The 27,000-nt window shown below is 48.1% G+C and overlaps 1 protein-coding gene across 1 annotated transcript in view; it reads right to left on the reverse strand.

Annotated features, from left to right (window-relative positions):
* LOC137347841 (protein AMBP-like) overlaps window positions 1-27,000 on the reverse strand; it is a 522,339-nt gene that overhangs the window by 89,916 nt on the left and 405,423 nt on the right. The window contains exon 7 of the mRNA XM_068012887.1: window positions 12,895-12,976. Within this exon, the coding sequence (XP_067868988.1) occupies window positions 12,895-12,976 (82 nt within the window). The remainder of the gene's footprint in view (window positions 1-12,894; window positions 12,977-27,000) is intronic.

A 27,000-nucleotide genomic window follows, 5' to 3' on the forward strand; every position in this document is an offset into this window, starting at 1 on the left:
ACACTGGAATCAGGAACACATTCCCTCACACTCCAATAACACTGGAATCAGGAACACATTCCCTCACACTCCAATAACACAAGAATCAGGAACACATTCCCTCACACTCCAATAACACTGGAATCAGGAACACATTCCCTCACACTCCAATAACACTGGAATCAGGAACACATTCTCTCACACTCCAATAACACTGGAATCAGGAACACATTCCCTCACACTCCAATAACACTGGAATCAGGAACACATTCCCTCACATTCCAATAACACTGGAATCAGGAACACATTCTCTCACACTCCAATAACACTGGAATCAGGAACACATTCTCTCACACTCCAATAACACAGGAATCAGGATCACATTCTCTCACACTCCAATAACACTGGATTCAGGATCACATTCTCTCACACTCCAATAACACAGGAATCAGGATCACATTCTCTCACACTCCAATAACACAAGAATAAGGAACACATTCCCTCACACTCCAATAACACTGGAATCAGGATCACATTCTCTCACACTCCAATAACACAAGAATAAGGAACACATTCCCTCACACTCCAATAACACTGGAATCAGGAACACATTCCCTCACACTCCAATAACACAAGAATAAGGAACACATTCCCTCACACTCCAATAACACAAGAATAAGGAACACATTCCCTCACACTCCAATAACACGGGAATCAGGATCACATTCTCTCACACTCCAATAACACTGGAATCAGGATCACATTCTCTCACACTCCAATAATACTGGAATCAGGAACACATTCCCTCAAACTCCAATAACACGGGAATCAGGATCACATTCTCTCACACTCCAGTAACACTGGAATCAGGATCACATTCTCTCACACTCCAATAACACTGGAATCAGGAACACATTCCCTCACACTCCAATAACACTGGAATCAGGATCACATTCTCTCACACTCCAATAATACTGGAATCAGGAACACATTCCCTCACACTCCAATAACACTGGAATCAGGAACACATTCCCTCACACTCCAATAACACAGGAATCAGGATGACATTCTCTCACACTCCAATAACACTGGAATCAGGCTCACATTCTCTCACACTCCAATAACACAGGAATCAGGATGACATTCTCTCACACTCCAATAACACTGGAATCAGGAACACATTCCCTCACACTCCAATAACACAGGAATCAGGATGACATTCTCTCACACTCCAATAACACTGGAATCAGGATCACATTCCCTCACACTCCAATAACACAGGAATCAGGATCACATTCTCTCACACTCCAATAACACTGGAATCAGGATCACATTCTCTCACACTCCAATAACACTGGAATCAGGATCACATTCTCTCACACTCCAATAACACAGGAATCAGGAACACATTCCCTCACACTCCAATAACACTGGAATCAGGAACACATTCCCTCACACTCCAATAACACAGGAATCAGGATGACATTCTCTCACACTCCAATAACACTGGAATCAGGATCACATTCTCTCACACTCCAATAACACAGGAATCAGGATGACATTCTCTCACACTCCAATAACACTGGAATCAGGATCACATTCTGTCACACTCCAATAACACGGGAATCAGGATGACATTCTCTCACACTCCAATAACACAAGAATAAGGAACACATTCCCTCACACTCCAATAATACTGGAATCAGGATCACATTCCCTCACACTCCAATAACACTGGAATCAGGAACACATTCCCTCACATTCCAATAACACTGGAATCAGGAACACATTCCCTCACATTCCAATAACACTGGAATCAGGAACACATTCCCTCACACTCCAATAACACTGGAATCAGGATCACATTCTCTCACACTCCAATAACACAAGAATAAGGAACACATTCCCTCACATTCCAATAACACTGGAATCAGGAACACATTCCCTCACATTCCAATAATACTGGAATCAGGATCACATTCTCTCACACTCCAATAACACGGGAATCAGGAACACATTCCCTCACACTCCAATAATACTGGAATCAGGATCACATTCCCTCACACTCCAATAACACTGGAATCAGGAACACACTCCCTCACATTCCAATAACACTGGAATCAGGAACACATTCCCTCACATTCCAATAACACTGGAATCAGGAACACATTCCCTCACACTCCAATAACACTGGAATCAGGAACACATTCCCTCACACTCCAATAACACTGGAATCAGGAACACATTCCCTCACACTCCAATAACACTGGAATCAGGAACACATTCCCTCACACTCCAATAACACTGGAATCAGGAACACATTCCCTCACACTCCAATAACACTGGAATCAGGAACACATTCCCTCACACTCCAATAACACTGGAATCAGGAACACATTCCCTCACACTCCAATAACACTGGAATCAGGAACACATTCCCTCACACTCCAATAACACTGGAATCAGGAACACATTCCCTCACACTCCAATAACACTGGAATCAGGAACACATTCCCTCACACTCCAATAACACAAGAATCAGGAACACATTCCCTCACACTCCAATAACACTGGAATCAGGAACACATTCCCTCACACTCCAATAACACTGGAATCAGGAACACATTCTCTCACACTCCAATAACACTGGAATCAGGAACACATTCCCTCACACTCCAATAACACTGGAATCAGGAACACATTCCCTCACATTCCAATAACACTGGAATCAGGAACACATTCTCTCACACTCCAATAACACTGGAATCAGGAACACATTCTCTCACACTCCAATAACACAGGAATCAGGATCACATTCTCTCACACTCCAATAACACTGGATTCAGGATCACATTCTCTCACACTCCAATAACACAGGAATCAGGATCACATTCTCTCACACTCCAATAACACAAGAATAAGGAACACATTCCCTCACACTCCAATAACACTGGAATCAGGATCACATTCTCTCACACTCCAATAACACAAGAATAAGGAACACATTCCCTCACACTCCAATAACACTGGAATCAGGAACACATTCCCTCACACTCCAATAACACAAGAATAAGGAACACATTCTCTCACACTCCAATAACACAAGAATAAGGAACACATTCCCTCACACTCCAATAACACGGGAATCAGGATCACATTCTCTCACACTCCAATAACACTGGAATCAGGATCACATTCTCTCACACTCCAATAATACTGGAATCAGGAACACATTCCCTCAAACTCCAATAACACGGGAATCAGGATCACATTCTCTCACACTCCAGTAACACTGGAATCAGGATCACATTCTCTCACACTCCAATAACACTGGAATCAGGAACACATTCCCTCACACTCCAATAACACTGGAATCAGGATCACATTCTCTCACACTCCAATAATACTGGAATCAGGAACACATTCCCTCACACTCCAATAACACTGGAATCAGGAACACATTCCCTCACACTCCAATAACACAGGAATCAGGATGACATTCTCTCACACTCCAATAACACTGGAATCAGGCTCACATTCTCTCACACTCCAATAAAACAGGAATCAGGATGACATTCTCTCACACTCCAATAACACTGGAATCAGGAACACATTCCCTCACACTCCAATAACACAGGAATCAGGATGACATTCTCTCACACTCCAATAACACTGGAATCAGGATCACATTCCCTCACACTCCAATAACACAGGAATCAGGATCACATTCTCTCACACTCCAATAACACTGGAATCAGGATCACATTCTCTCACACTCCAATAACACTGGAATCAGGATCACATTCTCTCACACTCCAATAACACAGGAATCAGGAACACATTCCCTCACACTCCAATAACACTGGAATCAGGAACACATTCCCTCACACTCCAATAACACAGGAATCAGGATCACATTCTCTCACACTCCAATAACACAGGAATCAGGAACACATTCCCTCACACTCCAATAACACAAGAATCAGGAACACATTCCCTCACACTCCAATAACACAAGAATAAGGAACACATTCTCTCACACTCCAATAACACAGGAATCAGGATCACATTCTCTCACACTCCAATAACACAAGAATAAGGAACACATTCCCTCACACTCCAATAACACAGGAATCAGGAACACATTCCCTCACACTCCAATAACACAAGAATAAGGAACACATTCCCTCACACTCCAATAACACAGGAATCAGGATCACATTCTCTCACACTCCAATAACACAAGAATAAGGAACACATTCTCTCACACTCCAATAACACAAGAATCAGGAACACATTCCCTCACACTCCAATAACACAAGAATAAGGAACACATTCCCTCACACTCCAATAACACAGGAATCAGGATCACATTCTCTCACACTCCAATAACACAAGAATAAGGAACACATTCTCTCACACTCCAATAACAGAAGAATCAGGAACACATTCCCTCACACTCCAATAACACAAGAATAAGGAACACATTCCCTCACACTCCAATAACACAGGAATCAGGATCACATTCTCTCACACTCCAATAACACAAGAATCAGGAACACATTCCCTCACACTCCAATAACACAAGAATAAGGAACACATTCTCTCACACTCCAATAACACAGGAATCAGGATCACATTCTCTCACACTCCAATAACACAAGAATAAGGAACACATTCCCTCACACTCCAATAACACAGGAATCAGGATCACATTTCCTCACACTCCAATAACACTGGAATCAGGATCACATTCTCTCACACTCCAATAACACAGGAATCAGGAACACATTCCCTCACACTCCAATAACACAAGAATCAGGAACACATTCCCTCATACTCCAATAACACAGGAATCAGGATCACATTCTCTCACACTCCAATAACACAAGAATAAGGAACACATTCCCTCACACTCCAATAACACAGGAATCAGGATCACATTCTCTCACACTCCAGTAACACTGGAATCAGGAACACATTCTCTCACACTCCAATAACACAAGAATAAGGAACACATTCCCTCACACTCCAATAACACTGGAATCAGGAACACATTCTCTCACACTCCAATAACACAGGAATCAGGATCACATTCTCTCACACTCCAATAACACAAGAATAAGGAACACATTCCCTCACACTCCAATAATACTGGAATCAGGATCACATTCCCTCACACTCCAATAACACTGGAATCAGGAACACATTCCCTCACATTCCAATAACACTGGAATCAGGAACACATTCCCTCACATTCCAATAACACTGGAATCAGGAACACATTCCCTCACACTCCAATAACACTGGAATCAGGATCACATTCTCTCACACTCCAATAACACAAGAATAAGGAACACATTCCCTCACATTCCAATAACACTGGAATCAGGAACACATTCCCTCACATTCCAATAATACTGGAATCAGGATCACATTCTCTCACACTCCAATAACACGGGAATCAGGAACACATTCCCTCACACTCCAATAATACTGGAATCAGGATCACATTCCCTCACACTCCAATAACACTGGAATCAGGAACACATTCCCTCACATTCCAATAACACTGGAATCAGGAACACATTCCCTCACATTCCAATAACACTGGAATCAGGAACACATTCCCTCACACTCCAATAACACTGGAATCAGGAACACATTCCCTCACACTCCAATAACACTGGAATCAGGAACACATTCCCTCACATTCCAATAACACTGGAATCAGGAACACATTCCCTCACACTCCAATAACACTGGAATCAGGAACACATTCCCTCACACTCCAATAACACTGGAATCAGGAACACATTCCCTCACACTCCAATAACACTGGAATCAGGAACACATTCCCTCACACTCCAATAACACTGGAATCAGGAACACATTCCCTCACACTCCAATAACACTGGAATCAGGAACACATTCCCTCACACTCCAATAACACTGGAATCAGGAACACATTCCCTCACACTCCAATAACACAAGAATCAGGAACACATTCCCTCACACTCCAATAACACTGGAATCAGGAACACATTCCCTCACACTCCAATAACACTGGAATCAGGAACACATTCTCTCACACTCCAATAACACTGGAATCAGGAACACATTCCCTCACACTCCAATAACACAGGAATCAGGAACACATTCCCTCACATTCCAATAACACTGGAATCAGGAACACATTCTCTCACACTCCAATAACACTGGAATCAGGAACACATTCTCTCACACTCCAATAACACAGGAATCAGGATCACATTCTCTCACACTCCAATAACACTGGATTCAGGATCACATTCTCTCACACTCCAATAACACAGGAATCAGGATCACATTCTCTCACACTCCAATAACACAAGAATAAGGAACACATTCCCTCACACTCCAATAACACTGGAATCAGGATCACATTCTCTCACACTCCAATAACACAAGAATAAGGAACACATTCCCTCACACTCCAATAACACTGGAATCAGGAACACATTCCCTCACACTCCAATAACACAAGAATAAGGAACACATTCTCTCACACTCCAATAACACAAGAATAAGGAACACATTCCCTCACACTCCAATAACACGGGAATCAGGATCACATTCTCTCACACTCCAATAACACTGGAATCAGGATCACATTCACTCACACTCCAATAATACTGGAATCAGGAACACATTCCCTCAAACTCCAATAACACGGGAATCAGGATCACATTCTCTCACACTCCAGTAACACTGGAATCAGGATCACATTCTCTCACACTCCAATAACACTGGAATCAGGAACACATTCCCTCACACTCCAATAACACTGGAATCAGGATCACATTCTCTCACACTCCAATAATACTGGAATCAGGAACACATTCCCTCACACTCCAATAACACTGGAATCAGGAACACATTCCCTCACACTCCAATAACACAGGAATCTGGATGACATTCTCTCACACTCCAATAACACTGGAATCAGGCTCACATTCTCTCACACTCCAATAACACAGGAATCAGGATGACATTCTCTCACACTCCAATAACACTGGAATCAGGAACACATTCCCTCACACTCCAATAACACAGGAATCAGGATGACATTCTCTCACACTCCAATAACACTGGAATCAGGATCACATTCCCTCACACTCCAATAACACTGGAATCAGGATCACATTCTCTCACACTCCAATAACACTGGAATCAGGATCACATTCTCTCACACTCCAATAACACTGGAATCAGGATCACATTCTCTCACACTCCAATAACACAGGAATCAGGAACACATTCCCTCACACTCCAATAACACTGGAATCAGGAACACATTCCCTCACACTCCAATAACACAGGAATCAGGATGACATTCTCTCACACTCCAATAACACTGGAATCAGGATCACATTCTCTCACACTCCAATAACACAGGAATCAGGATGACATTCTCTCACACTCCAATAACACTGGAATCAGGATCACATTCTGTCACACTCCAATAACACGGGAATCAGGATGACATTCTCTCACACTCCAATAACACAAGAATAAGGAACACATTCCCTCACACTCCAATAATACTGGAATCAGGATCACATTCCCTCACACTCCAATAACACTGGAATCAGGAACACATTCCCTCACATTCCAATAACACTGGAATCAGGAACACATTCCCTCACATTCCAATAACACTGGAATCAGGAACACATTCCCTCACACTCCAATAACACTGGAATCAGGATCACATTCTCTCACACTCCAATAACACTGGAATAAGGAACACATTCCCTCACATTCCAATAACACTGGAATCAGGAACACATTCCCTCACATTCCAATAATACTGGAATCAGGATCACATTCTCTCACACTCCAATAACACGGGAATCAGGAACACATTCCCTCACACTCCAATAATACTGGAATCAGGATCACATTCCCTCACACTCCAATAACACTGGAATCAGGAACACATTCCCTCACATTCCAATAACACTGGAATCAGGAACACATTCCCTCACATTCCAATAACACTGGAATCAGGAACACATTCCCTCACACTCCAATAACACTGGAATCAGGAACACATTCCCTCACACTCCAATAACACTGGAATCAGGAACACATTCCCTCACACTCCAATAACACTGGAATCAGGAACACATTCCCTCACACTCCAATAACACTGGAATCAGGAACACATTCCCTCACACTCCAATAACACTGGAATCAGGAACACATTCCCTCACACTCCAATAACACTGGAATCAGGAACACATTCCCTCACACTCCAATAACACTGGAATCAGGAACACATTCCCTCACACTCCAATAACACTGGAATCAGGAACACATTCCCTCACACTCCAATAACACTGGAATCAGGAACACATTCCCTCACACTCCAATAACACAAGAATCAGGAACACATTCCCTCACACTCCAATAACACTGGAATCAGGAACACATTCCCTCACACTCCAATAACACTGGAATCAGGAACACATTCTCTCACACTCCAATAACACTGGAATCAGGAACACATTCCCTCACACTCCAATAACACTGGAATCAGGAACACATTCCCTCACATTCCAATAACACTGGAATCAGGAACACATTCTCTCACACTCCAATAACACTGGAATCAGGAACACATTCTCTCACACTCCAATAACACAGGAATCAGGATCACATTCTCTCACACTCCAATAACACTGGATTCAGGATCACATTCTCTCACACTCCAATAACACAGGAATCAGGATCACATTCTCTCACACTCCAATAACACAAGAATAAGGAACACATTCCCTCACACTCCAATAACACTGGAATCAGGATCACATTCTCTCACACTCCAATAACACAAGAATAAGGAACACATTCCCTCACACTCCAATAACACTGGAATCAGGAACACATTCCCTCACACTCCAATAACACAAGAATAAGGAACACATTCTCTCACACTCCAATAACACAAGAATAAGGAACACATTCCCTCACACTCCAATAACACGGGAATCAGGATCACATTCTCTCACACTCCAATAACACTGGAATCAGGATCACATTCTCTCACACTCCAATAATACTGGAATCAGGAACACATTCCCTCAAACTCCAATAACACGGGAATCAGGATCACATTCTCTCACACTCCAGTAACACTGGAATCAGGATCACATTCTCTCACACTCCAATAACACTGGAATCAGGAACACATTCCCTCACACTCCAATAACACTGGAATCAGGATCACATTCTCTCACACTCCAATAATACTGGAATCAGGAACACATTCCCTCACACTCCAATAACACTGGAATCAGGAACACATTCCCTCACACTCCAATAACACTGGAATCAGGATCACATTCTCTCACACTCCAATAACACTGGAATCAGGCTCACATTCTCTCACACTCCAATAACACAGGAATCAGGATGACATTCTCTCACACTCCAATAACACTGGAATCAGGAACACATTCCCTCACACTCCAATAACACAGGAATCAGGAACACATTCTCTCACACTCCAATAACACAGGAATCAGGATCACATTCTCTCACACTCCAATAACACTGGAATCAGGATCACATTCTCTCACACTCCAATAACACTGGAATCAGGATCACATTCTCTCACACTCCAATAACACAGGAATCAGGAACACATTCCCTCACACTCCAATAACACTGGAATCAGGAACACATTCCCTCACACTCCAATAACACAGGAATCAGGATGACATTCTCTCACACTCCAATAACACTGGAATCAGGATCACATTCTCTCACACTCCAATAACACTGGAATCAGGATCACATTCTCTCACACTCCAATAACACTGGAATCAGGAACACATTCCCTCACACTCCAATAACACAGGAATCAGGATGACATTCTCTCACACTCCAATAACACTGGAATCAGGATCACATTCTCTCACACTCCAATAACACAGGAATCAGGATGACATTCTCTCACACTCCAATAACACTGGAATCAGGAACACATTCCCTCACACTCCAATAACACTGGAATCAGGAACACATTCCCTCACACTCCAATAACACTGGAATCAGGAACACATTCCCTCACACTCCAATAACACAGGAATCAGGATGACATTCTCTCACACTCCAATAACACTGGAATCAGGATCACATTCTCTCACACTCCAATAACACAGGAATCAGGATGACATTCTCTCACACTCCAATAACACTGGAATCAGGAACACATTCCCTCACACTCCAATAACACAGGAATCAGGATGACATTCTCTCACACTCCAATAACACTGGAATCAGGATCACATTCCCTCACACTCCAATAACACAGGAATCGGGATCACATTCTCTCACACTCCAATAACACTGGAATCAGGATCACATTCTCTCACACTCCAATAACACTGGAATCAGGAACACATTCTCTCACACTCCAATAACACGGGAATCAGGATGACATTCTCTCACACTCCAATAACACAGGAATCAGGATGACATTCTCTCACACTCCAATAACACTGGAATCAGGATCACATTCCCTCACACTCCAATAACACAGGAATCAGGATCACATTCTCTCACACTCCAAAAACACTGGAATCAGGATCACATTCTCTCACACTCCAATAACACTGGAATCAGGAACACATTCTCTCACACTCCAATAACACAAGAATCAGGAACACATTCCCTCACACTCCAATAACACGGGAATCAGGATGACATTCTCTCACACTCCAATAACACTGGAATCAGTATCACATTCTCTCACACTCCAATAACACAGGAATCAGGATCACATTCTCTCACACTCCAATAACACTGGAATCAGGAACACACTCCCTCACACTCCAATAACACTGGAATCAGGATCACATTCTCTCACACTCCAATAATACTGGAATCAGGAACACATTCCCTCACACTCCAATAACACTGGAATCAGGAACACATTCCCTCACACTCCAATAACACTGGAATCAGGAACACATTCTCTCACACTCCAATAACACTGGAATCAGGAACACATTCTCTCACACTCCAATAACACTGGAATCAGGAACACATTCTCTCACACTCCAGTAACACTGGAATCAGGAACACATTCTCTCACACTCCAATAGCACTGGAATCAGGAACACATTCCCTCACACTCCAATAACACTGGAATCAGGAACACATTCTCTCACACTCCAATAACACTGGAATCAGGATCACATTCTCTCACACTCCAATAACACTGGAATCAGGAACACATTCTCTCACACTCCAATAACACTGGAATCAGGAACACATTCTCTCACACTCCAGTAACACTGGAATCAGGAACACATTCTCTCACACTCCAATAGCACTGGAATCAGGAACACATTCCCTCACTCTCCAATAATACTGGAATCAGGAACACATTCCCTCACACTCCAATAACACAAGAATCAGGATCACATTCCCTCACACTCCAATAACACAGGAATCAGGATCACATTCCCTCACACTCCAATAACACTGGAATCAGTAACACATTCCCTCACACTCCAATAATACTGGAATAAGGAACACATTCCCTCACACTCCAATAACACAGGAATCAGGATCACATTCCCTCACACTCCAATAATACTGGAATCAGGAACACATTCCCTCACACTCCAATAACACGGGAATCAGGATCACATTCTCTCACACTCCAATAATACTGGAATCAGGAACACATTCCCTCACACTCCAATAACACAGGAATCAGGATCACATTCCCTCACACTCCAATAATACTGGAATCAGGAACACATTCCCACACACTCCAATAACACTGGAATCAGGAACACATTCCCTCACACTCCAATAACACTGGAATCAGGAACACATTCCCTCACACTCCAATAACACTGGAATCAGGAACACATTCCCTCACACTCCAATAACACTGGAATCAGGAACACATTCCCTCACACTCCAATAACACGGGAATCAGGATCACATTCCCTCACACTCCAATAATACTGGAATCAGGAACACATTCCCTCACACTCCAATAATACTGGAATCAGGATCACATTCTCTCACACTCCAATAACACGGGAATCAGGAACACATTCCCTCACACTCCAATAATACTGGAATCAGGATCACATTCTCTCACACTCCAATAACACGGGAATCAGGAACACATTCCCTCACACTCCAATAACACTGGATTCAGCAACACATTCTCTCACACTCCAATAATACTGGAATCAGGAACACATTCCCTCACACTCCAATAACACGGGAATCAGGAACACATTCCCACACACTCCAAAAACACTGGAATCAAGATCACATTCCCTCACACTCCAATAACACGGGAATCAGGAACACATTCCCTCACACTCCAATAACACTGGATTCAGCAACACATTCTCTCACACTCCAATATCACGGGGATCAGTATCCCATTCCCCTCAGACAGTTACTCTCAGTGCACAGTGCTGTTTAAAGTGTCTAACCCAGTGTTGTACCCGGTTTTGCTCTCAGTAACATAGCTGGTGCTGTACACTGTTCAGAGCCCAGTGCTGGACCTAGAACTCGACTCACTGATTCATTCTGTGCCATTACAGTGCCATGCCAGTGCAGTACCAGTGATTTATTCAATGCTATACCCAGTGATTTGCACTGCTGTACCCATTGTCTAGCCAGTGCTGCAGCAGAGATTTGCCAAACCCAGTGCCAGAGCCAGGCATATACCCAGTTCTATACCCAATAATTTTCCTGTGCTATTTCAATACTGACTCAGTGCTGTATTGAGAGCTCCACCCAGAGCTGTAACAAGTGCATGTATTCAGTGCTGTACTCTGTACTGTATTACAGTATTGTTCTTAAAACTGTATCCCATACTGTTCCCACCTGCACGACGGGTTTTGTTCATGAGAGGCTCAAAGGCAGACCCTTCCTCATCCTCTGCTCCGAGTGTTCTCCGTGCACGATCCTTATACAGAGAGAGGGTGAAGAAAACATATCAGTAATCACATCATGACCAGAAACATGAAGCATTTTTGTCGATTTAAGCTCGTAGTGCTTCTCTAATTCAGTTAAACAATATTCAATCTGGAGTTAAAAAGCAACTGCACTTATAATCAGGACCCTGACAAACTTCATACAAATGTTACAATAATTTCTATCAGGCTCATGGATTGAGGAAATGACTGAAACAAACAAATTCAAACACAATGCAATGATGTAATTTGTTGGTTATGAGACAGAGAGAACCAGTGTTTATAGAACCGATCCCTGAGACACCCCACTCAGTACATCATCCAGCACTGATCCCTCAGACTCCCCACGCAGTACATCATCCAGCACTGATCCCAGAGACACCCCACTCAGTATCTCATCCAGCACCGATGCCTGAGACACCCCACTCAGAACATCATCCAGCACTGATCCCTGAGACACCCCACTCAGTCCAGCATCCAGCACTGATGCCTGAGGCACCCCACTCAGTACTTTATCCAGCACTGATCCCTGAGACACCCCAGTCTGTACATCATCCAGCACCGATCCCTGAGACACCCAACTCAGTACATCATCCAGCACAGATCCCTGAGACACACCACTCAGTCCACCATTCAGCACTGATCCCTGAGACACCCCACTCAGTACATCATCCAGCACAGATCCATGAGACACCCCACTCAGTCCATCATCCAGCACTGATCCCTGAGACACCCCACTCAGTACATCATCCAGCACTGATCCCTGAGACACACCACTCAGTCCACCATTCAGCACTGATCCCTGAGACACCCCACTCAGTACATCATCCAGCACAGATCCATGAGACACCCCACTCAGTACATCATCCAGCACAGATCCATGAGACACCCCACTCAGTCCATCATCCAGCACTGATCCCTGAGACACCCCACTCAGCACATCATCCAGCACTGATCCCTGAGACACCCCACTCAGTACATCATCCAGCACCGATGCCTGAGACACCCCACTCAGCACATCATCCAGCACTGATGCTTGAGACACTCCACTCAGTACATCATCCAGCACCGACCGATGCCTGAGACACCCCACTCAGAACACCATCCAGCACTGATCCCTGAGACACCCCACTCAGTACATTATCCAGCACTGATCCCTGAGACAGCCCACTCAGTACATCATCCAGCACCGATCCCTGAGACACCCCACTCAGCACATCATCCAGCACTGATGCTTGAGACACTCCACTCAGTACATCATCCAGCACTGATCGCAGAGACACCCCACTCATTACCTCATCCAGCACAGATCCCTGAGACACCCCACTCAGTACATCATCCAGCATTGAACCCTGAGACACCCCACTCAGTACATCATCCAGCACCGATCCATGAGACACCCCACTCAGTACATCATCCAGCACTGATCCCTGATACACCCCACTCAGTACATCATCCAGCACTGATCCCTGAGATACCCCACTCAGTACTTTATCCAGCACTGATCCTTGAGACACCCCACTCTGTACATCATCCAGCACTGATCCCTGAGACACCCCACTCATTACATCATCCAGCACAGATCCCTGAGACACCCCACTCAGTACTTTATCCAGCACTGATCCCTGAGACACCCCACTCTGTACATCATCCAGCACTGATCCCTGAGACACCCCACTCAGTACATCATCCTGCACTGATCCCTGAGACACCCCAATCAGTACATCATCCAGCACTGATCCCTGAGTCACCGCACTCAGTCCATCATTCAGCACTGATCCCTGAGACACCCCACTCAGAACATCATCCAGCACTGATCCCTGAGACACCCCACTCAGTACATCATCCAGCACAGATCCATGAGACACCCCACTCAGTACATCATCCAGCACAGATCCATGAGACACCCCACTCAGTCCATCATCCAGCACTGATCCCTGAGACACCCCACTCAGCACATCATCCAGCACTGATCCCTGAGACACCCCACTCAGTACATCATCCAGCACCGATGCCTGAGACACCCCACTCAGCACATCATCCAGCACTGATGCTTGAGACACTCCACTCAGTACATCATCCAGCACCGACCGATGCCTGAGACACCCCACTCAGAACACCATCCAGCACTGATCCCTGAGACACCCCACTCAGTACATTATCCAGCACTGATCCCTGAGACAGCCCACTCAGTACATCATCCAGCACCGATCCCTGAGACACCCCACTCAGCACATCATCCAGCACTGATGCTTGAGACACTCAACTCAGTACATCATCCAGCACTGATCGCAGAGACACCCCACTCATTACCTCATCCAGCACAGATCCCTGAGACACCCCACTCAGTACATCATCCAGCACTGATCCCTGAGACACCCCACTCAGTACATCATCCAGCACCGATCCATGAGACACCCCACTCAGTACATCATCCAGCACTGATCCCTGAGACACCCCACTCAGTACATCATCCAGCACCGATCCATGAGACACCGCACTCATTACATCATCCAGCACAGATCCCTGAGACACCCCACTGAGTACATCATCCAGCACTGATCCCTGAGACACCCCACTCAGTACATCATCCAGCACCGATCCATGAGACACCCCACTCATTACATCATCCAGCACTGATCCCTGATACACCCCACTCAGTACATCATCCAGCACTGATCCCTGAGACACCCCACTCAGTAATTTATCCAGCACTGATCCCTGAGACACCCCACTCATTACATCATCCAGCACAGATCCCTGAGACACCCCACTCAGTACATCATCCAGCACTGATCCCTGAGACACCCCACTCATTACATCATCCAGCACAGATCCCTGAGACACCCCACTCAGTACATCATCCAGCACTGATCCCTGAGACACCCCACTCAGTACTTTATCCAGCACTGATCCCTGAGACACCCCACTCTGTACATCATCCAGCACTGATCCCTGAGACACCCCACTCAGTACATCATCCTGCACTGATCCCTGAGACACCCCAATCAGTACATCATCCAGCACTGATCCCTGAGTCACCGCACTCAGTCCATCATTCAGCACTGATCCCTGAGACACCCCACTCAGAACATCATCCAGCACTGATCCCTGAGACACCCCACTCAGTACATGATTCAGCACTGATCATTGAGACACCCCAATCAGTACATCATCCTGCACTGATCCCTGAGACACCCCACTCATTACATCATCCAGCACAGATCCCTGAGTCACCCCACTCAGTACATCATCCAGCACTGATCCCTGAGACACCCCACTCTGTACATCATCCAGCACTGATCCCTGAGACACCCCACTCAGTACATCATCCTGCACTGATCCCTGAGACACCCCAATCAGTACATCATCCAGCACTGATCCCTGAGTCACCCCACTCAGTCCATCATCCAGCACTGATCCCTGAGACACCCCACTCTGTGCATCATCCAGCACTGATCCCTGAGACACCCCACTCAGAACATCATCCAGCACTGATCCCTGAGACACCCCACTCAGTACATGATCCAGCACTGATCCCTGAGACACCCCAATCAGTACATCATCCAGCACTGATCCCTGAGACACCCCACTCAGTACATCATCCTGCACTGATCCCTGAGACACCCCACTCATTACATCATCCAGCACAGATCCCTGAGTCACCCCACTCTGTACATCATCCAGCACTGATCCCTGAGACACCCCACTCAGTACTTTATCCAGCACTGATCCCTGAGACACCCCACTCTGTACATCATCCAGCACTGATCCCTGAGACACCCCACTCTGTACATCATCCAGCACTGATCCCTGAGACACCCCACTCAGTACATCATCCTGCACTGATCCCTGAGACACCCCAATCAGTACATCATCCAGCACTGATCCCTGAGTCACCCCACTCAGTCCATCATCCAGCACTGATCCCTGAGACACCCCAATCTGTGCATCATCCAGCACTGATCCCTGAGACACCCCACTCAGAACATCATCCAGCACTGATCCCTGAGACACCCCACTCAGTACATGATCCAGCACTGATCCCTGAGACACCCCAATCAGTACATCATCCAGCACTGATCCCTGAGACACCCCACTCAGTACATCATCCTGCACTGATCCCTGAGACACCCCACTCATTACATCATCCAGCACAGATCCCTGAGTCACCCCACTCTGTACATCATCCAGCACTGATCTCTGAGACACCCCACTCAGTACTTTATCCAGCACTGATCCCTGAGACACCCCACTCTGTACATCATCCAGCACTGATCCCTGAGACACCCCACTCAGTACATCATCCTGCACTGATCCCTGAGACACCCCAATCAGTACATCATCCAGCACTGATCCCTGAGACACCCCACTCAGTAGATGATCCAGCACTGATCCCTCAGACACCCCACTCAGTACATCATCCAGCACTGATCCCTGAGACACCCCACTCAGTACATCATCCAGCACTGATCCCTGAGACACCCCACTCAGTACATCATCCAGCACTGATCCCTGAGACACCCCACTCAGTACATCATCCAGCACTGATCCCTGAGACACCCCACTCAGTACATCATCCAGCACTGATCCCTGAGACACCCCACTCAGTACATAATCCAGCACTGATCCCTGAGACACCCCACTCAGTACATAATCCAGCACTGATCCCTGAGACACCCCATTCAGTACATAATCCAGCACTGATCCCTGAGACACCCCACTCAGTACATCATGCTGCATTGATCCCTGAGACACCCCAATCAGTACATCATCCAGCACTGATCCCTGAGTCACCCCACTCAGTCCATCATCCAGCACTGATCCCTCAGACACCCCACTCAGTTCAGAATCCAGCACTGATCCCTGAGACACCCCACTCAGTACATCATCCTGCACTGATCCCTGAGACACCCCACTCATTACATCATCCAGCACAGATCCCTGAGTCACCCCACTCTGTACATCATCCAGCACTGATCCCTGAGACACCCCACTCAGTACTTTATCCAGCACTGATCCCTGAGACACCCCACTCTGTACATCATCCAGCACTGATCCCTGAGACACCCCACTCAGTACATCATCCTGCACTGATCCCTGAGACAGCCCAATCAGTACATCATCCAGCACTGATCCCTGAGACACCCCACTCAGTACATCATCCAGCACTGATCCCTGAGACACCCCACTCAGTACATAATCCAGCACTGGTCCCTGAGACACCCCACTCAGTACATCATCCAGCACTGATCCCTGAGACACCCCACTCAGTACATCATCCAGCACTGATCCCTGAGACACCCCACTCAGTACATCATCCAGCACTGATCCCTGAGACACCCCACTCAGTACATCATCCAGCACTGATCCCTGAGACACCCCACTCAGTACATCATCCAGCACTGATCCCTGAGACACCCCACTCAGTACATAATCCAGCACTGATCCCTGAGACACCCCACTCAGTACATAATCCAGCACTGATCCCTGAGACACCCCATTCAGTACATAATCCAGCACTGATCCCTGAGACACCCCACTCAGTACATCATGCTGCACTGATCCCTGAGACACCCCAATCAGTACATCATCCAGCACTGATCCCTGAGTCACCCCACTCAGTTCAGAATCCAGCACTGATCCCTGAGTCACCCCACTCAGTCCATCATCCAGCACTGATCCCTGAGACACGCCACTCAGAACATCATCCTGCACTGATCCCTGAGACACCCCACTCAGAACATCATCCAGCACCGACCGATGCCTGAGACACCCCACTCAGAACACCATCCAGCACTGATCCCTGAGACACCCCACTCAGTACATCATCCAGCACTGATCCCTGAGACACCCCACTCAGTACTTTATCCAGCACTGATCCCTGAGACACCCCACTCTGTACATCATCCAGCACTGATCCCTGAGACACCCCACTCAGTACATCATCCAGCACTGATCCCTGAGTCACCCCACTCAGTCCATCATCCAGCACTGATCCCTGAGACACCCCACTCAGAACATCATCCAGCACTGATCCCTGAGACACCCCACTCAGTACATGATCCAGCACTGATCCCTCAGACACCCCACTCAGTTCAGAATCCAGCACTGATCCCTGAGACACCCCACTCTGTACATCATCCAGCACTGATCCCTGAGACACCCCACTCAGTACATCATCCTGCACTGATCCCTGAGACACCCCACTCAGTACATCATCCAGCACTGATCCCTGAGACACCCCACTCTGTACATCATCCAGCACTGATCCCTGAGTCACCGCACTCAGTCCATCATTCAGCACTGATCCCTGAGACACCCGACTCAGAACATCATCCAGCACTGATCCCTGAGACACCCCACTCAGTACATCATCCAGCACAGATCCATGAGACACCCCACTCAGTACATCATCCAGCACAGATCCATGAGACACCCCACTCAGTCCATCATCCAGCACTGATCCCTGAGACAACCCACTCAGCACATCATCCAGCACTGATCCCTGAGACACCCCACTCAGTACATCATCCAGCACCGATGCCTGAGACACCCCACTCAGCACATCATCCAGCACTGATGCTTGAGACACTCCACTCAGTACATCATCCAGCACCGACCGATGCCTGAGACACCCCACTCAGAACACCATCCAGCACTGATCCCTGAGACACCCCACTCAGTACATTATCCAGCACTGATCCCTGAGACAGCCCACTCAGTACATCATCCAGCACCGATCCCTGAGACACCCCACTCAGCACATCATCCAGCACTGATGCTTGAGACACTCAACTCAGTACATCATCCAGCACTGATCGCAGAGACACCCCACTCATTACCTCATCCAGCACAGATCCCTGAGACACCCCACTCAGTACATCATCCAGCACTGATCCCTGAGACACCCCACTCAGTACATCATCCAGCACCGATCCATGAGACACCCCACTCAGTACATCATCCAGCACTGATCCCTGAGACACCCCACTCAGTACATCATCCAGCACCGATCCATGAGACACCGCACTCATTACATCATCCAGCACAGATCCCTGAGACACCCCACTGAGTACATCATCCAGCACTGATCCCTGAGACACCCCACTCAGTACATCATCCAGCACCGATCCATGAGACACCCCACTCATTACATCATCCAGCACTGATCCCTGATACACCCCACTCAGTACATCATCCAGCACTGATCCCTGAGACACCCCACTCAGTACTTTATCCAGCACTGATCCCTGAGACACCCCACTCATTACATCATCCAGCACAGATCCCTGAGACACCCCACTCAGTACATCATCCAGCACTGATCCCTGAGACACCCCACTCATTACATCATCCAGCACAGATCCCTGAGACACCCCACTCAGTACATCATCCAGCACTGATCCCTGAGACACCCCACTCAGTACTTTATCCAGCACTGATCCCTGAGACACCCCACTCTGTACATCATCCAGCACTGATCCCTGAGACACCCCACTCAGTACATCATCCTGCACTGATCCCTGAGACACCCCAATCAGTACATCATCCAGCACTGATCCCTGAGTCACCGCACTCAGTCCATCATTCAGCACTGATCCCTGAGACACCCCACTCAGAACATCATCCAGCACTGATCCCTGAGACACCCCACTCAGTACATGATTCAGCACTGATCATTGAGACACCCCAATCAGTACATCATCCAGCACTGATCCCTGAGACACCCCACTCAGTACATCATCCTGCACTGATCCCTGAGACACCCCACTCATTACATCATCCAGCACAGATCCCTGAGTCACCCCACTCAGTACATCATCCAGCACTGATCCCTGAGACACCCCACTCTGTACATCATCCAGCACTGATCCCTGAGACACCCCACTCAGTACATCATCCTGCACTGATCCCTGAGACACCCCAATCAGTACATCATCCAGCACTGATCCCTGAGTCACCCCACTCAGTCCATCATCCAGCACTGATCCCTGAGACACCCCACTCTGTGCATCATCCAGCACTGATCCCTGAGACACCCCACTCAGAACATCATCCAGCACTGATCCCTGAGACACCCCACTCAGTACATGATCCAGCACTGATCCCTGAGACACCCCACTCATTACATCATCCAGCACAGATCCCTGAGTCACCCCACTCTGTACATCATCCAGCACTGATCCCTGAGACACCCCACTCAGTACTTTATCCAGCACTGATCCCTGAGACACCCCACTCTGTACATCATCCAGCACTGATCCCTGAGACACCCCACTCAGTACATCATCCTGCACTGATCCCTGAGACACCCCAATCAGTACATCATCCAGCACTGATCCCTGAGACACCCCACTCAGTAGATGATCCAGCACTGATCCCTCAGACACCCCACTCAGTACATCATCCAGCACTGATCCCGGAGACACCCCACTCAGTACATCATCCAGCACTGATCCCTGAGACACCCCACTCAGTACATCATCCAGCACTGATCCCTGAGACACCCCACTCAGTACATCATCCAGCACTGATCCCTGAGACACCCCACTCAGTACATCATCCAGCACTGATCCCTGAGACACCCCACTCAGTACATAATCCAGCACTGATCCCTGAGACACCCCACTCAGTACATAATCCAGCACTGATCCCTGAGACACCCCATTCAGTACATAATCCAGCACTGATCCCTGAGACACCCCACTCAGTACATCATGCTGCACTGATCCCTGAGACACCCCAATCAGTACATCATCCAGCACTGATCCCTGAGTCACCCCACTCAGTCCATCATCCAGCACTGATCCCTCAGACACCCCACTCAGTTCAGAATCCAGCACTGATCCCTGAGACACCCCACTCAGTACATCATCCTGCACTGATCCCTGAGACACCCCACTCATTACATCATCCAGCACAGATCCCTGAGTCACCCCACTCTGTACATCATCCAGCACTGATCCCTGAGACACCCCACTCAGTACTTTATCCAGCACTGATCCCTGAGACACCCCACTCTGTACATCATCCAGCACTGATCCCTGAGACACCCCACTCAGTACATCATCCTGCACTGATCCCTGAGACAGCCCAATCAGTACATCATCCAGCACTGATCCCTGAGACACCCCACTCAGTAGATGATCCAGCACTGATCCCTCAGACACCCCACTCAGTACATCATCCAGCACTGATCCCTGAGACACCCCACTCAGTACATCATCCAGCACTGATCCCTGAGACACCCCACTCAGTACATCATCCAGCACTGATCCCTGAGACACCCCACTCAGTACATCATCCAGCACTGATCCCTGAGACACCCCACTCAGTACATCATCCAGCACTGATCCCTGAGACACCCCACTCAGTACATAATCCAGCACTGATCCCTGAGACACCCCACTCAGTACATAATCCAGCACTGATCCCTGAGACACCCCATTCAGTACATAATCCAGCACTGATCCCTGAGACACCCCACTCAGTACATCATGCTGCACTGATCCCTGAGACACCCCAATCAGTACATCATCCAGCACTGATCCCTGAGTCACCCCACTCAGTTCAGAATCCAGCACTGATCCCTGAGTCACCCCACTCAGTCCATCATCCAGCACTGATCCCTGAGACACGCCACTCAGAACATCATCCTGCACTGATCCCTGAGACACCCCACTCAGAACATCATCCAGCACCGACCGATGCCTGAGACACCCCACTCAGAACACCATCCAGCACTGATCCCTGAGACACCCCACTCAGTACATCATCCAGCACTGATCCCTGAGACACCCCACTCAGTACTTTATCCAGCACTGATCCCTGAGACACCCCACTCTGTACATCATCCAGCACTGATCCCTGAGACACCCCACTCAGTACATCATCCAGCACTGATCCCTGAGTCACCCCACTCAGTCCATCACCCAGCACTGATCCCTGAGACACCCCACTCAGAACATCATCCAGCACTGATCCCTGAGACACCCCACTCAGTACATGATCCAGCACTGATCCCTCAGACACCCCACTCAGTTCAGAATCCAGCACTGATCCCTGAGACACCCCACTCTGTACATCATCCAGCACTGATCCCTGAGACACCCCACTCAGTACATCATCCTGCACTGATCCCTGAGACACCCCACTCATTACATCATCCAGCACTGATCCCTGAGACACCCCACTCAGTACATCATCCAGCACTGATCCCTGAGACACCCCACTCAGTACATCATCCAGCACTGATCCCTGAGACACCCCACTCAGTACATCATCCTGCACTGATCCCTGAGACACCCCAATCAGTACATCATCCAGCACTGATCCCTGAGACACCCCACTCTGTACATCATCCAGCACTGATCCCTGAGACACCCCACTCAGTCCATCATCCAGCACTGATCCCTGAGACACCCCACTCAGAACATCATCCAGCACTGATCCCTGAGACACCCCACTCAGTACTTTATCCAGCACTGATCCCTGAGACACCCCACTCAGTACATCATCCAGCACTGATCCCTGAGACACCCCACTCAGTACATCATCCAGCACTGATCCCTGAGACACCCCACTCATTACATCATCCAGCACTGATCCCTGAGACACCCCACTCAGTACATAATCCAGCACTGATCCCTGAGACACCCCACTCAGTACATAATCCAGCACTGATCCCTGAGACACCCCATTCAGTACATAATCCAGCACTGATCCCTGAGATACCCCACTCAGTACATAATCCAGCACTGATCCCTGAGACACCCCACTCAGAACATCATCCAGCACCGACCGATGCCTGAGACACCCCACTCAGAACACCATCCAGCACTGATCCCTGAGACACCCCACTCAGTACATTATCCAGCACTGATCCCTGAGACAGCCCACTCAGTACATCATCCAGCACCGATCCCTGAGACACCCCACTCAGCACATCATCCAGCACTGATGCTTGAGACACTCCACTCAGTACATCATCCAGCACTGATCGCAGAGACACCCCACTCAATACCTCATCCAGCACAGATCCCTGAGACACCCCACTCAGTACATCATCCAGCACTGATACCTGAGACACCCCACTCAGTACATCATCCAGCACCGATCCATGAGACACCCCACTCAGTACATCATCCAGCACTGATCCCTGAGACACCCCACTCAGTACATCATCCAGCACCGATCCATGAGACACCCCACTCATTACATCATCCAGCACAGATCCCTGAGACACCCCACTGAGTACATCATCCAGCACTGATCCCTGAGACTTCCCACACATTACATCATGCAGCACAGATCCCTGAGACACCCCCCTGAGTACATCATCCAGCACTGATCCCTGAGACACCCCACTCAGTACATCATCCAGCACCGATCCCTGAGACACCCCACTCAGTACATCATCCAGCAAGGATCCCTGATACACCCCACTCAGTACATCATCCAGCACTGATCCCTGAGACACCCCACTCAGTACTTTATCCAGCACTGATCCCTGAGACACCCCACTCAGTACATCATCCTGCACTGATCCCTGAGACACCCCAATCAGTACATCATCCAGCACTGATCCCTGAGACACCCCACTCTGTACATCATCCAGCACTGATCCCTGAGACACCCCACTCAGTCCATCATCCAGCACTGATCCCTGAGACACACCACTCAGAACATCATCCAGCACTGATCCCTGAGACACCCCACTCAGTAGATGATCCAGCACTGATCCCTGAGACACCCCACTCAGTACATAATCCAGCACTGATCCCTGAGACACCCCACTCAGTACATAATCCAGCACTGATCCCTGAGACACCCCATTCAGTACATAATCCAGCACTGATCCCTGAGACACCCCACTCAGTACATAATCCAGCACTGATCCCTGAGACACCCCACTCAGAACATCATCCAGCACCGACCGATGCCTGAGACACCCCACTCAGAACACCATCCAGCACTGATCCCTGAGACACCCCACTCAGTACATTATCCAGCACTGATCCCTGAGACAGCCCACTCAGTACATCATCCAGCACCGATCCCTGAGACACCCCACTCAGCACATCATCCAGCACTGATGCTTGAGACACTCCACTCAGTACATCATCCAGCACTGATCCCTGAGACACCCCACTCACTACATCATCCAGCACCGATCCATGAGACACCCCACTCAGTACATCATCCAGCACTGATCCCTGAGACACCCCACTCAGTACATCATCCAGCACCGATCCATGAGACACCCCACTCATTACATCATCCAGCACAGATCCCTGAGACACCCCACTGAGTACATCATCCAGCACTGATCCCTGAGACACCCCACACATTACATCATGCAGCACAGATCCCTGAGACACCCCACTGAGTACATCATCCAGCACTGATCCCTGAGACACCCCACTCAGTACATCATCCAGCACCGATCCCTGAGACACCCCACTCAGTACATCATCCAGCAAGGATCCCTGATACACCGCACTCAGTACATCATCCAGCACTGATCCCTGAGACACCCCACTCAGTACTTTATCCAGCACTGATCCTTGAGACACCCCACTCTGTACATCATCCAGCACTGATCCCTGAGACACCCCACTCAGTACATCATCCTGCACTGATCCCTGAGACACCCCACTCATTACATCATCCAGCACAGATCCCTGAGACACCCCACTCAGTACATCATCCAGCACTGATCCCTGAGACACCCCACTCAGTACTTCATCCAGCACTGATCCCTGAGTCACCCCACTCAGTCCATCATCCAGCACTGATCCCTGAGACACCCCACTCAGAACATCATCCAGCACTGATCCCGGAGACACCCCACTCAGTACATGATCCAGCACTGATCCCTCAGACACCCCACTCAGTCCAGAATCCAGCACTGATCCCTGAGACACCCCACTCTGTACATCATCCAGCACTGATCCCTGAGACACCCCACTCAGTACATCATCCAGCACTGATTCCTGAGACACCCCACTCAGTACATCATCCAGCACCGATCCCTGAGACACCCCACTCAGGACATCATCCAGCACCGATCACTGAGACACCCCACTCAGTACATCATCCAGCACTGATCCCAGAGACATCCCACTCAGTACATCATCCAGCACTGATCCCTGAGACACCCCACTCAGTACATCATCCAGCACTGATCCCTGAGACACCCCACTCAGTACATAATCCAGCACAGATCCCTGAGACACCCCACTCAGAACATCATCCAGCACCGACCGATGCCTGAGACACCCCACTCAGAACACCATCCAGCACTGATCCCTGAGACACCCCACTCAGTACATTATCCAGCACTGATCCCTGAGACACCCCACTCAGTACATCATCCAGCACAGATCCCTGAGTCACCCCACTCAGTCCATCATCCAGCACTGATCCCTGAGACACCCCACACAGAACATCATCCAGCACTGATCCCTGAGACACTCCGCTCAGTACATGATCCAGCACTGATCCCTCAGACACCCCACTCAGTCCAGAATCCAGCACTGATCCCTGAGACACCCCACTCAGTACATCATCCAGCACTGATCCCTGAGACACCCCACTCAGTACATCATCCAGCACTGATCCCTGAGACACCCCACTCAGTACATCATCCAGCACTGATCCCTGAGACACCCCACTCAGTACATCATCCAGCACTGATCCCTGAGACACCACACTCAGTACATCATCCAGCACCGATCCCTGAGACACCCCACTCATTACATCATCCAGCACTGATCCCTGAGACACCCCACTCAGTACATCATCCAGCACTGATCCCTGAGACACCACACTCAGTACATCATCCAGCACCGATCCCTGAGACACCCCACTCAGTACATCATCCAGCACAGATCCCTGAGACACCCCACTCATTACATCATCCAGCACCGATCCCTGAGACACCCCACTCATTACATCATCCAGCACTGATCCCTGAGACACCCCACTGATTACATCATGCAGCACAGATCCC

The sequence above is a fragment of the Heterodontus francisci genome, chromosome 32 (genome assembly GCF_036365525.1).
Source record: "Heterodontus francisci isolate sHetFra1 chromosome 32, sHetFra1.hap1, whole genome shotgun sequence".
NCBI lineage: Eukaryota > Metazoa > Chordata > Chondrichthyes > Heterodontiformes > Heterodontidae > Heterodontus > Heterodontus francisci.